This window comes from Rhipicephalus microplus, chromosome 1 (genome assembly GCF_043290135.1).
Source record: "Rhipicephalus microplus isolate Deutch F79 chromosome 1, USDA_Rmic, whole genome shotgun sequence".
NCBI classification, from domain to species: domain Eukaryota; kingdom Metazoa; phylum Arthropoda; class Arachnida; order Ixodida; family Ixodidae; genus Rhipicephalus; species Rhipicephalus microplus.
This window is the reverse complement of record NC_134700.1, coordinates 293,665,509-293,680,400: the sequence shown is the minus strand read 5'-3', so window position 1 is coordinate 293,680,400 and position 14,892 is coordinate 293,665,509. Positions and strand designations below refer to the sequence as shown.

At 46.2% G+C, this 14,892-nt stretch overlaps 1 protein-coding gene across 4 annotated transcripts in view; it reads right to left on the bottom strand.

Annotated features, from left to right (window-relative positions):
* Positions 1-14,892, bottom strand: part of LOC142763884 (RNA polymerase II elongation factor ELL-like) — a 64,311-nt gene that overhangs the window by 6,965 nt on the left and 42,454 nt on the right. For 3 of the 4 annotated variants that reach the window (XM_075865167.1, XM_075865169.1, XM_075865170.1), the window contains 2 exons: positions 14,616-14,657; positions 1,080-2,691 (listed from right to left, as the gene is read on the bottom strand). In XM_075865167.1, the coding sequence (XP_075721282.1) occupies positions 2,530-2,691; positions 14,616-14,657 (204 nt within the window). In that variant the 3' untranslated portion in view covers positions 1,080-2,529. The remainder of the gene's footprint in view (positions 1-1,079; positions 2,692-14,615; positions 14,658-14,892) is intronic. The other variant, XM_075865168.1, reaches the window with a different exon arrangement.

Below are 14,892 nucleotides of genomic sequence, written 5' to 3'. Positions count from 1 at the left end.
CGCATTTGACTTCTCCGCTGGTTAGCGTTTAGTGGTGGCACAATTTCTTTTCATGACAATTCACCCTTTCTCTAACGGAATGAACTTCTGTAAATAATGTTTTTTTGCTATGTTTTCGCTTTTGGTTACTCCACCTCGCGCGCTTGTGAAAAGTTGTTTTCCCCCTAAACAACTTTCTTGAGCAGGGGGATATTTGTAAGGAAAGGACACAAAAGTGCTGTGTTTAGGTACGATTTGTGGCTAAAAGGACTTAAAAGCGCCGAGGGACGCCAAACCGAAACTGAAGAAGACGAGCGGAGGGCAGGTGGCACGAAGGCGATGACAAGAAAGGAAAAAGAAGAGGAGAAGAAAAAGGAACGTGCGAAAGCGAGCTCAAGCGTGGAGGCCACGAAGGCAGACGAAGCAGTGCGCCGCTCGAGAGGACGAGTTCCTGGGAGCGTTCCTGAGCCGGACGTGGGACCCGTACGTGTCGGCCAGGTCGAGCTCCGGCGTGTTCGTTCGGGGACGAGTCCGCCGGCCGGTACAAGGTGCAAGGACGGGGCCTGCTGAACGGCTCCTGCCTGGGTGCAGTGGCCGGGAGCAGGTTCGTGGGCGAGGCCTACCGGGCGTGGTCCTCGTGAGCCGGGGCCTGACCCTGAACCTCAGGAGTTACGACCCTGACTGCTGGCCGCGACGTCTGACTAAACGGCGCTGCACACGGTAGCGCATCCGTGTGCCGTCAGCCGTTCCAGCCGCTCCAGCCGTGCCACCTTTGCCCTCGCGCACGTCGACGATCGCATCATGTCGGGACGACGGGGACCCAAACTGTGAGGCAGCGTTTTCCTCTTCCGAACTAAGAACTCTACGCGCTGGACTCGGAGTAAACGTAGCCGCGAGCTCTCCGCATAATAGAGGTCTGACTCTCGTACATGTTGCGTGACGCTTGGCGTGTAGGGTTGGACATATAGTTTTATTTTCACCTGCCACTTCGTTCTCTAGTGTACAATATAACGCTTCTTTTGTTCGCATCCATTGTTGATGTTAATCCTTTTTCGTCCGCTATCAACAAACATAGTGACGAACGTCCTTAACCATCACACCTTTGTTTGGAACTGTTCTCCATGGTGAGGCAGCTTGCTAAACTAGTCCATGAAGAGGGAGCTTCCCGCGCAGGGCTTCCGCGTCGGAAAGCGTAAATGTCACTTACGGTATCACGCGTCCTACACCCTTTGTAAAATGCGTTTCAGATTATTTGATGACCAATTCTTTGTGTGTGTTGTCTGCCGAAAAAGAAGGTGGCTTTGCGGTTTTGCCTACGGCCACGTTTTGTACTAAGGCAGACGAAACCATCTCCAGTGCTTTTTAAAAGGCATGATCCTGTCTCTCTACCCAAGGTTAGGCACAGGCCAAGAAACTATGTAGCAGGCTGGTGCAGTGGTACCAAAAGTGTTTATAAGTTCACAGTGATTGTGTAAAAAAGTGAAGTAGGGTCGTACTCAACTAAACTAGCAAACTGAAACTTTACCAGCAAATATTTATTTTGGGGGCACCAAACAGCCCTTAATTTTTTAATGACCCGCGTACATAGCACTTTCCTGCCTTCTGCAATGATCATTCGAAACTACAGTGGTACGTTATGGATTTCAAGCACCTGCCATGATGCTTCTCATTGAAAGAATGACGTCTTAGGTATGCTTGGCAAAAATAATGCAATTACTCGGTGCAACTAGTGCAGCCATTACCTCACAACATGTAATTAGAAAGAGAGGACAAATGTTAATAAAATTTCATTTGCAAGGTCTGGTTGTAATGCAGCACATCAGAACACGCGTGTTAAGAACCTAACACTCTCATCGGTTAAGAACCTTAACACTCTCGTGAGCATGAACACGACTGCCAACAAGCCTTCATCTGCTCTGCAATACAGTGCATCGAAAATTTTTACATGCAACTACAATTTCTTTTAAGTTTTAATGCTCCAGTGTTCTTACAATGCTTGGCTATACACAAAAAACAACAATGAACGACACGCAGGCAGCTTAGAGGATGCAAATCGAACTCCTTCCCAAAACAATCTTGCAATTTTTTGCAGGGCTTCAAAAAACAGGGGCTGCACAAAAATTGCTACATCCATCAGCCAACTTTACTGGCACCTAAATATCTATGGTGATGTCATCACATCCACCTTATCACAGCTTTGGGGAGAGAGAGAGAGCATAACAAAGCACTATAAGGACACAACCAGAAGCAGAAGTGGTCGCCTTACAGTGCATCCAACTCACCTCTAAAGACAAATGGCCCTAGAACGCAACATAAACGGTATGACAAAGTGCAGGGGGACAACTAAATATGCAAGGGGCAAGGAGCTACGCCACTTGGCAACTGATGAAATGCGCAGGCTGGCTGTGGGAATGGCTTGGTATCTGTCACGATGGATTTGTCTTCACAGAGGAACAACAGCTGGGAGAATGGGGAGCAGGAATGAGTGGACTTCTTCCAACTCCAAACTGAACAACATGGAGGCATCTAAGGCCGTGGCGAGCAGTTGTGTTAGGGCTCGGGGCATTTGCGGGAACGCAAGTCATAGTCCATCACCAGGCATTTGATGTGTGCGAGCTTGTGGTGCAGGTACTCAAACTTTTGCCGAGCATGCTGATACTGTTGGTCACGCTCGGTCTCTTCGTATGCCTTCATGATTTGCTGCGCCACATGCTGTGGACAAAAAAAAAAGGTAAGTCCAGGTGAGGAGGAGAGCTAGCAATGCAAGCGCACACAATATTTGCCTTCCGAGTCAAGTGGCACTTAATGAGCATTACTGGTGCACTGAATGTACCAGGCAGCTGTTATCAATAAGCACTCATGACTCACCAACGAGGGCTACATCAACCTGTAAGTACATGCAAGACCTAACCATAGCGCCCTCTGTATTTAAAATAACCGTGTGCTTCGACAAGTGAAAGATGTTACATAAGAAATTGTTCCCACAGACGATGATCCCGGGTCCTTGTCTACTCTGTTATCTCACAACATCATCCATGTACCAAGGCCGAAGCCTTATGCACACCCACTGCTATGACCCCTTAAATGTGCCAGGTCATTACTTTTGCCACCAGGGGTTGTGTTGCATGGTTTTTAATGAGAGTAACATGCAGAGTGGGATGCAGTAAAAACTTGTTATTTAGAAATTGTTTAATTCAAACTTACAGTTAATTCCAACTAACACCCTGGTCTCGACACAGCCCTCTGTATTTATATGGGAGAGAACTCCCTATAATTCGAACGCGTCAGTATCTGCAATAGTTAATTTGAACTGGGAGCTCCTGGTTTTCCCTGTTCCTCGCAGAAGTTGGCCCGGAGTGTTCACAATGTGATGCAAAATAAAACCAAACCAAATTTACTGGAGATGCAAAAAGAAACAGCAGTATTCGTCACCATATGAGAATTCGGACGCTGCACTGGAGCTCACGGGCATGATATTGATGCTCATGGAGTCGTAACTGAAGGTACGCCAAATTCAAATTACTGACTGCATTTAATTTTGATTGGGTTAACTCTGCCATTTAATTAAGCATGTTTTGGAAAATAAATAGCATCACATACTTTGACATTAAAGGCCAGCTACGGTGATTTTTCGAGGTCAATGAATATCAATGAAATTCACTGGTTACGCTCATTTACACATTCGCGCCATTCAGGCCAAATTGCAAGCTTGAGAGTTTCGCAGATTGTTTTCAAATGAATTTTATAGCTTGTCTCGAAACACTCCCCTCGCTTTCCAGAATAAATGGCAACATTGTGCATGTGATGTTGAGTTTTGCCTGGCGGAAGGGATGGAACTGATGTGCTACTGAAGCGTCTGCTTGTCCGCTATGGATTGTGTGGGTTTGGCCGGCGCTTCCTTGGTTGAGCATGCAATTTTATTTTCCATGTTGGTGGGGATGCCATAGGTGGCAAGTGGCGTTGCGTTGTGAGCCATACACGATTCACGATAAATTAATCATAACATCACAAGCGTTTTAGCTGATCGCAGCGGATGGCGTGGGCAGGTAGTGCCCTCTGGCGGGCGTTATGCGCAACAGGCAGGTTCAGGCAAATGATTACATCACATGTAGAAGCGCACTCGGTTGGGTTTCGGTTTCAATATTACGGTTTTTCGGTAATTCAAAGTTACTTTCAAATTTATCGAGCATTTCAACTATCGTGACAAGAGTATCTCAGCAGAATAAAATAAAAAAATCGCCGAAGTTGGCCTTTAAGGCTTACTGCTCACATGCATTCTGTTTGTTGTAAGAGCTGTGAACACAACTCACTAAATCACCTGACACAAACAAGTAGTAGCACTTATAGCAAGATAAAGAATCCAGAAGTGGCTTCCATGGGTTCTGCCCGCGTAGTGGCATGTGAAGTGTGTTTATTCTAGCTCCCGCTTGAAAATTTGAACTCTGCTTAATTTGAGCAATCTTATAGTACCTTTGAGTTCAAATCAACAATCTTTTACTGTATACCCTGAAAAATGACCAAAGTAGGTGGGGACAACGTGCTTGTGTGGTCTGTACTGTGTTTTACTACTGAGTCGGTACTCTTCTATCCACATAATGTATGCAGATCAGCCACCTGCAATTCAGAAAACTATATAAGTAGCTTTAAAACACTTTGCAGTCTACTGACAAATCTTTGGTTGCCTCCGGAAATTGGTGCAGATATGTTTCGTGTGATGTTTGTTCAACAGAGCACAAGCCCTGTTCAAGAAGCAGACATCAGAAAATGTTGATGAAGTTGAAAGATGGGTAACTTGGTGACAGTTCATTTAAAGGGGAGATGCTACTTGGTGCAAATGACTGAGGCACAAAAAACATTTCTTGAAACAGGAGGAGCACAAGAGAAGAAAGAACGGTACCAACTACCAACTGTTTAATGACAGTCTAAGAAACGCACAGGAAAAGAAGACAATTCCGCGCATGCGTGCACAGCCGACAAACGTCGTACAGTGTCATGTTTAAGACAATATGTTATCCGAAGACTCCATTTCTGTGAAATACAACATAATAGATCTATCACTGATACGAATGGTCCCTTTCTTTTTGATTAAAAAAAAAAGCTTTTAAGACCTCTCTAGCTGTTTGTTTGTTACTCTTATCAAGAATCACCGTTTTCTCATACCATGGCACACATCCGCAGGCTTTACAGTGCACTGAAAGATGCCAAAAATGTCAAAAGAATGTGCAAGATTTGGCGTTCTGAGCTGGACCACCAAGTGAGGGTGTTTAACGACATTCTCGGGTGCCTGTGCCACACCAATTTTCCTACATGGGTGGCTACCAGGAAGCTGAAGGACTACCGCAAGGTGGTGAGTACTGCCATTGAAAGTATGTGGAACAGTATGCTATCTTGTCTGCTGAGGAGTATGACCAAGACATCCACCAAAAAAGGCCGCACGAAGAGGCTAAGAATTATAAAGTATACCAACAGTGATGATAACATAGTATATCTCCTCAATAAGGGTCCCAAATGTGGCCTTGAGCCTCAAGTTGCGGCACAGAACCTTCTTGCGTGGAATCGGCAAATAGCAAGGAAGGCGCCACAAGAACAACGCGAACGTTGCTTGCTGGAAGGTGTTGACAGTCAACACAAGGCTGCTCCAAAAGCTGATTCTGGGTAACAAGTGCATGTGTTCCAACATGTAGTGACATATTTTAGAGACAATGAACTCTGTCTAATGACATCTGATATAGAAGGTGGGTTTGTGGAATTGTCTAGACACTCCTATAATGAAAAACCAAGAGAAACAATCAACAAGAACTTGAATATTCGAATGCAGGAACAGCGCAACCTAAAAGTAATTACTTTGTAACTACAGAAGGATAAAAACAAGGACAGAAAAGAGCGCTGGTTGCGCTGTTCCTCCATTCAGTTATGTCCTACCAACTTGCCCAAGTTTCCACGCTTCAAGAACTTGAAGCCTGAAAAAGTGAGCCTATATAAAGTCAAGAGAAATGTCTCTTTGTGTGAAGAAATTGGGTGTGAATCGTTAGCTAAACAGACAAGCTGGTGCAAAAGGGACTCCCTTACTGCTTTGGTCAGTGCTAAGACGCATAAAGCCAACGTACCTTTCCGCGCTATCATTAGTGAGCGTGGAACTTGGCAATATCAGGTCAGCAGTTTTTTGCCCAAAGCCCTCAAACTTATTGAAGCTCATGACCCTTTCTTGACAAAATATTCTGATGAAGTATTTGGGTTTTTCCACGGAAGCCATGAAATATGCAACTTTTTTCCCTAGATGTAAGTAACCTTCTTTACTCGGTTCTGGATCCGGAGCTACTTCGAGCGGTTAAGCAGAGTATCGATGATAGTGGCGAAGCCACCTTTGTGACTAAAACGGAGATGTCGTCTGCTAACTTTGTTACCCTCTTAGAAGCCTATCTCAATTGCACTTTCGTTTCTCTTGAACAGGGCATGTTTTTACAGAGAAAGGGCATTTGCATTGGGTCACGAGTAGCACCGATTTTATGTGACGCCTGTTTGACCACGCACTACAAAGTGATCTTACTTCGCCTCATCCAAATGTTCTTAAAGCTTTTAGATATGTCGATGATTTTTTAGTTTTTATTGACAGTATATGCCTTTTTCCTTTCCCTGTGATGGTTGAGCAAATTTTAGATGTTTTTAGAGCAAACACTAAGGTGCTCACGTTCACTAATGAACTTCCAAAATAAAGCTTTTTGTAGTTTTTGGACCTTAACCTGATGATTTCGGGTGATCATGTATGCTGTGCGTATCTCCTTCGTAGTAAGAAAGAATTGTTACTGTATGACTCAGTGCATTCAAAGAATGTGAAGCGCGGAATCACTCTACTGTGATAACCGGATAGTCCTGAGCCATGCCGGTCACTGGACCGAATCACACACACGTACGTTGGCGGGTTCCACACTGACTGGCTGGTCATGTGCGCCGTATTTATTTCCTTGCAACATCGACGCCCCCGGACGCCGGAACGGCAAACTAATCTTATCACATCCTTCCCCCCTTTATTAATGGGTTGCAAACAATTGTTTAAGGTGCGTAGCGCGATACTGGTCGTCGAATTCTGGTACTTCGACGCAGGACAGGAGTACTGGGTGCTGTGACAGCAAGTTCCGGTTCCCTCGCTACGTCTTCCCTGGGATCTTGCCTAGACTCTGTGTCGTGAAGACGATCCGGAGATAGCTGCCTCTGACCTACGTTCAAGCCTGGAGCAAGACCAGTTAGCTGCGTCTGACCCACGTCCAAGCTTGGAGCAAGACCGGTAGATACTGGGCTGCCTGATTTTTGGTTGTCTGCACTCAGTTCCTCAGGGGCCTGGCGGATGTGATCCAGATGTTGAGTTAACCGTCGTCCGTCTTCCAGTAGAACATCCATGGACGAAGTGCGTTGTTCGGTGACAACTGCAGGGAGCCACGCAGGTCCTGGACGGAAGTTCCTTGCGAACACCTGGTCACCCGGGTGGCCCAAAACCCTGGGTCTTGTTCCTTGGTCGCATCTGATTTTCTGCTTAAGTTGCTTCTGTAGCACCTTGGTCCTGAGGTCTGGGTGTAGCAAGTCCAACGCAGTCCTCAGCTTCCGCCCCAACAACAGCTCCGACGGACAGCAACCCGTGACTTCGTGAGGCGTTGACCTGTATGTCAGGAGCATGCGGGCAATTTGAGTGCGAATATCTCCAGGGCCAGCCTTCCGCAACTTGTTTTTGACAGTCTGCACGGCCCGCTCTGCAGCACCGTTAGACGCTGGATGATACGGCGGCACCAGCATTCGCCTCACCCCGTTTTTCTTGAGGAATGTGGAGTAAAGCTCACTGGTAAATGCTGGCCCATTATCCGACACGACCACATCTGGAAGGCCTTGGTTTGCGAACATACTGCGCATGCAGGAAATAGTTGCTTCAGCCGAGAGTGTAGAGACCGGGAACACTTGAATCCACTTCGAAAACGCATCGACTACGATAAAAAAATAGGTGTTCCTGTAAGGACCGGCATAGTCCACATGCAGCCGTGACCACGGTTTCTCCGGGAACGGCCAGGGCATGACAGGCACTGGTCGTGACACTCTTTGATGCTCCTGGCAAATACGGCACCTTTGAATGGTTATCGCTATATCGTTATCCAGGCTAGGCCACCACACATGGCTACACGCAACTGCCTTCATTTTGGACAGTCCTGGATGACTCTCATGCAGCAGCTGGAGGACTTCCTTTTGCAAGGATTTTGGAACAATGACTCTGTTGCCCCACAATAGACAGTTCCCTTGCACGCTCATCTCATGAAAGCGCGTCTCGTAGGGTCTTCCCTCTGACCCTAGGTTTATCTGGCAGCCTGACCACAACGCTGCTCTTACTTGTGACAGCACCGGGTCTCTGGAGGTGGCTGCCGCAACAGCATTTGACGACAGCACCCCTGGGTATACTCCTTCCAGCATTAACACTTCGGCAGGGCAGTCAACAACAAATTCGGCAGTTGGCAGAGGTAGCCGGCTTAACCCATCGGCATGTGCAATTTGTGAACCCGGCCTATACTTCAGGTCGTAACTGTACCCCGACAACAGCAAGGCCCACCTTAGCACTCTCGGAGAACAGGATTCGGGAACTGGCTTGTCTGCTGCGAGCAAGCTGAGCAGCGGTTTGTGATCTGTGACGGCTTCGAATTCGATCTGTACTGCCTGAACTTTGTAACGCCAAATACAAGGCTCAATGCCTCCTTATCTAATTGGCTGTAGTTTTTCTCCGCGGTTGCCAGGCTGCGGGAGGCAAAACCAATGGGGCGCTCTTCTCCAGATGACTCTCGTTGCGCCAGTACTGCTCCAATCCCGAAGGGAGATGCATCAGTGACAAGCACAGTTGGCTTTCCTGGGTCAAAGTGTGCCAATATAGCAGCAGAGGCCAATAGCTCCTTGCTTCTCCGAAACGCCTGCTTTTCATCCGTTTCCCAGCGCCATGATGTTCCCGACGCCAACAAACTATTGAGCGGCTGTAATACGGCAGAAAGGTTCGGCAAAAACCTTCTGTAAAAATTAACCAACCCGAGGTAACTCTGAAGTTCCTTGACCGCTCGGGGTGCGGGGGCTTCCAGCACTGCTTCAGTCTTAGCCGGGCTTGGACGCAGCCCAGCCGCACTAATGATATGGCCCAAGTACTGGACTTCTGGTTTCATGAATTCGCATTTGGATAACTTCAGTCACAGTCCCGCGGTCTTCAGGCGATCCAACACTCGGCCCAAATTTTCCCAATGCTCTTTGTCACTGGTTCCTGTGACCAGAATATCATCAAAGTACACTACGACATGGTCAAGGTCGTGCAACAGATTTTCCATCTCTCGCTGAAATATAGCCGGAGCTGATGAAACCCCGAACGGCAGCCTTGTGAATTGGTATAACCCCTTCGGAGTGTTAATGGTGACTAGCTCTTGGCACTCCTCATCGAGTGGAACCTGCTGGTAGGCATCTTGCAAGTCAAGCTTTGTGAACTTCTTGCCCCCTGTAAGTCGCGCAAAAAGTTCCTCAATCCTAGGAATAGGGTAGTACTCGACGACTGTCACCGCGTTTATGATAGTCTTAAAATCGCCGCAGACCCGAACCCGGCCGTCGCGCTTCAATACAGGAACGATGGACGCGGCCCACTGGGAAGTTTTCACCGGTTTGATAACGCCTTCCCGTTCCATCCTCTGTAGTTCTTCAAAAACCCTATCGCGCAATGCAAATGGTATCGGACGTGCCTTGACAAAACGTGGCTTCGCCCCCTTTTGTACGGATATAGACGCTGTAACGCCGTGAAACTTGCCAAGCTGCTCCGAAAAAACTTCGTGATATTGGCTTACCAGGTCTTCCGTAGACTTCACGACGTTGACTCCCTCCGCCTGAGCGATGCCTAGCTTGAAGGCCTTCATCCAGCTTCGTCCAAACAGCTTCGTCCAAACAGCGTAGGACACGCCCTTTTCACGACAAATAGTGGTAGCTGGCGCTCCTTGTCGCCAAGTTTGACCATTGCTTCCAGCTTTCCCTGGACGCGTTTCATGTCACCGAAAAAACTTCTCAGCTGCACACTCGATGGCTCCAATGGCACCGACGGAAAAAGCTTGGCAAACTTGCCATCATCAATGGTCAACACACTAGCGCCGGTGTCCAACTCCATATCGAGCATTATGCCATTAACTTCAACCACTATGCGCATTGGCTCCGAACTAGCCGTGTGAAGCGTCCACAAGTCGAAAACTTCGGGCTCTTCAGCAGAGACGGGCAGGTTGCCCAGGTTGTTCACGCGACTAGGCTGGCTCTGGTCGAAATTTCTACTTCCCGGCTGAACTCTGCAAACTCTTGCGAGGTGCCCTTTTTGGCGACAGTTGTGACAGATCGTGCTGCCGTGCTTACACCGACGCGCAGAATGACCTCCCCCGCAACAGAAGCAACAGCTATCATTTTTCCCCGAGGTGACAACATTCGCTTGCTCTGGAGCTTCGTGAGATAGTAGCTGTGCTTGCTGACAGCTCAATGTGTGTGAATCTTTACGCGCAGCCTCCATAGCTACGACGGTGTCCTTTGCAGTTTCGAAGGTTAAACACGTCGTTTACAGCAGCCGTGTTTGCATGGTTACGTCATTGATTCCGCTGACTATCTGGTCGCGCAACATGCGCTCTCGAAATGTTGCGAAATTACAGTCTTCGGCTAATTTCTTCAACGAGGCAATGTAGTCACTTACGGTCTCCCCCTCTTTTCGATGTCTTGAGAAAAACTTGAAACTTGCCACTACTTTTGATACGCGAGGGGCGTAGTGCTTGCCAAGTGTGGTAAAAATTTCGGTCAGTCCTGCTTGGGCGGGCCTGCTTGGTGCTAGGAGGCCTCGTAGCAGAGAATAAGTCTCTGGACCGCAGCATATCAAAAATACGGCTGTCTGCTTGTCGCTCGGGATGTCGTTCGCGATGAAGTACAGCTCGGCCCGCTCACGGTATTTCGCCCACTCCGATGTACTCGGGTCGAACGGATCCAGCTTCCCGACGACAGGCATGACGATGTGTGATTGTGCTGTGCCCGTCCGGTTCGTCAGTCAACCTCGTCGCCACTTGTGATAACCGGATAGTCCTGAGCCATGCCGGTCGCTGGACCGAATCACACACACGTACGTTGGCGGGTTCCACACTGACTGGCTGGTCATGTGCGCCGTATTTATTTCCTTGCAACATTGACGCCCCGGGCGCCGGAACGGCAAACTAATCTTATCACATTTACTTTGCTTGGAGTTGGCACTACGCAGATCATGTGAGCATGTTATGCAGACTGGCTTTTTGCTTCAGCTTCAAAGACTTTTCAAGGCCGGCTACCCTCAGTCTGTAGTTAGTTCCGTGGTAGAATCTCTGCTCCAGAGGGTGAAAGACAGCGTTGCCAATGCAAATGTTCACCCGAAGGAGAGGGAGCGGGTTAAGCCAGAGGTGGTCCTGTGTGAGCCATAACTTAAAGAAGGTGGCTACCCGTTACAACGTTCCGGTCGTTTTTTCAGCTCCCAAAAAGCTGGCTCAATTGTGCCCGGGTGTCACATGCGACGAGCACAGGGGCTGCCAGAAGCAGCACACAAAACTTTTTAGGCGCTGCGCACAAGGCATGGTATATGGGACATCCCTAAGCTGCGGCAAGTTCTATATCGGTCAAACGGGGCGTCGCATCAATGAAAGACTGAGGAAGCATGCCAATAGTTTAGGCAAAATTGATCATGCACATCTTTCAGCACACTGTAAAGCCTGCAGATGTGTGCCATGATTTGAGCAAACGGTGATTATTAGTAGGAGTAACAAACAAGCAGCCAGAGAGGTCTTGGGAGCTGTTTTTTATCAAAAAAAAAAGGGCCCGACTGTATCAGTGATACATCTATTCTGTTGTATTTCACAGAAATGCAGTTTTTTGGATAACATATTGTCTTGAACATGATGCTGCACGACGTTTGTTGGCTGTGCACGCATGCGCGGAATTGTCTTCTTTTCCTGTGCGTTTCTTAGACCATTAAACAGTTGGTAGTTGGCACTGTTCTTTCTTCTCTTCTGCTCTTCCTGTTTCAAGAAATGATTTTTTGCACCTCAGTCATCTGCACCAAGTATGCACCAACTTGCCCGAAAACAAGTCCTTTTTGGGAACTCGAAAAAAAAAAAAAAAAAAGCTTCTCTAATCTGTAGCCTAGGGCAATGAAATATTTGCTGTATACATAAGCTTTTATGCTCATTTCGAATAAGTAATCAGTGTTATACAACGTTGCATAATCTTCGTTTTGTACCATGACAACATTATTTGGGCAAAGAGATAGTAGTGGTCGTACTGAAGTCGTCATCTGTGAAGTGCGATGCATAATAAAACACTGTGCTTCAATACCTGTTTTTTTTTTTTGTTGTTGTTGTTATACTGTTAACCCTAGCAGGGTCATTGCAGGAATAGATGAATAATCATGCAGATACAGTTCAACAAGAAACATTCACGCGACATAAATGTGAACACGATTTCAACTTCAGAGATATGCTAAGAGTAAAAAGAGCACAAATGCACTCGTCTCGTCCACAACGTGGCGTTCATGATTAGTGTTCAAGAACGCCAAATGACCTGAATAGGCAAGAGTTTGGAGTTCATTTAGGAATGCAGCAAGGGAAAGAGACGAAACCAGTGAGTCAGGCAACATGTTCCACTAATTGATTACTAGCGAAAAATTGCTATATTTGAAGGAGTCAATTCGCGTCAGTAGAGCTTCAATAACCATACTATGTCTGTGCCTGAAACGTAGATTCGTAGATAATCTGAAAAAGTCTGGCTTGGTAATCTTAAGCTTGTTATGGACAATCAAAAAAAGGAATTTTATTCTTTCCCCCACTGTCCTTATTTCTATCTGCATTTCGGCACAGTTCAGTAGGGGAGTGACAGCGATGATATTTATTAAAGATCAATCTCGCTGCTTAGCATTGGACTTCATCCAGTTTGTGTCAATTTATTGCCGCATGAGGGTCCCACACTACTTTTGGCATATACTATAATGGGTCATATTAAAGTTGTACACTCCGTTCCCTTCGCCTCACTGCAATCACCCGCAGCTTTTGGAGCTCTAAGTTTTTCGAAAAAGTGTGAAAGGCTGGTCCCGGCAATTAGCACATGTGTTCGAGCTGTCTACAACCCCTTATTTCGTAATACAAAAATTTGCATGATATGAATTAGCCGCTGGCTAGGAGCGTCATGCCGAAAAGAAAGGGATGCAGGGAGTTCTGCTGGTTCTACTCATGAGCGGCGATTGACATCATATCCATCTGTTTTCGATTTGCCCAGGCTAGGGCTCTGCGTCGTCTGCTAGCTGGCCATTAGGGCGCAGATTATGTACGAAATACATGAGTTCAAAGTTTTTCACTTTCATTGTCCCTATACTTACCCAACCTATGCACACATTATGAGCCAATTCTGCCCAAGTTAAATTTTGTTGCAGTTTGCCTTTGCGGAATATGTGGGCAAAATTTCACCCCAATATGGCTATATGAAGTACCAAAAACATGATGCCCAAACTCAAGAAGTTGCCCAAACTTGTATTTCAGAAAAATGCATTTTAAAGGTGAAAAAGACATGTTTTTAAAAATTATTTTTCTCATCATGAGAGCTAGGGTAGTATGGTTATATTTAGCATGCGGCTTTGGGGAACTGAAATGCAATGGCAAGCAGCCATGGTGACAACTTTCAGGAGACTTCAGACAGTGAGCTCGTTTTAGTTTTTAGCAGCCACCTTGTGCTCTTTTAAACGTGACTTTAACCTACTTCGAGTTTTATTAAATCTTAAGTTTTTGCCATGAAAGTAGAAAAACGAAAATTGTGAAAATAAATAGAAACAAAATACGTAATACTGGAAAAACATTTGTGTTTTTGGGCTCACATCTGCCATCAACGTGTGAAGCAGCACACAAAGACAATACACAAAAGAAATAACCAACAAGACAACTGCTGCAGTTGTCCTGTCAAATAGCTTCCTTTTTTGTACCTTCATGTGCTGCATCACACATTAAAATGATTCATAAATGTACCCATAAATAACCATACTGTATAAACATGACCAGCCAGCTCCCCTTCCCTAGTCTAAATGCATAGCATGAAAAATACCAAGGGCAGATAAGATACTACACTCAAACCTCAATACAACAAAGTTGCATCTGACACAAAACTTAGTTCCTTATATCTGATATTACTTATAAGGGTTCATTTCTAACACTGCATCTACTGCGACTATTCTTCATTTACTTTGTTATAACTGATACTTCCTTACATCGAGATTCGTTAGATTGAGGTTTGAGTGTACCAGTACTGTCAACCGCACCAAACTGCTGTTGCTGCACCACACTGCATCCAACTAGTGTGAGAAGGTTCATTTGTGAAACATATTATGGGTTACTGCCGTGGCATTCCACCATTGACTACATATATTGGTGAGAGAGTCTAGTGCACTCAACAAGAAATCTCATATGCTCACAGTTCAGGTTTTAACAGATTGCCCCATTTGCCCCACAATATATAAAATAGCGTTCAGCTAACATTGACTACAATATGGTTTGGTGATGAAAAAATTGGCCTGAATGCTGATTTTAAATTCACTGTCCCCGTAATCAACTCACATTCCTCTGTTCCGATCCTTCCGGGGCATCAAGAAGGCAGTCCTGCATGTTGCATGCAGATAAGATTCTACTAGTCTTGCCAAGCGTGTACAACTACTGTCACTGCACCACACTGCATCTAACTTAATGGAAATGTTTATATATGAAACAAGAAACATCCTATTAGAAAGTTCTGGGTTCGATGGATTGATAGATTCATTTCGCCACATACCACAATCATGCTCAGCTTACATTCACGAAAATATAGTATGATGATTGACATGTCAGTCTGAATGCT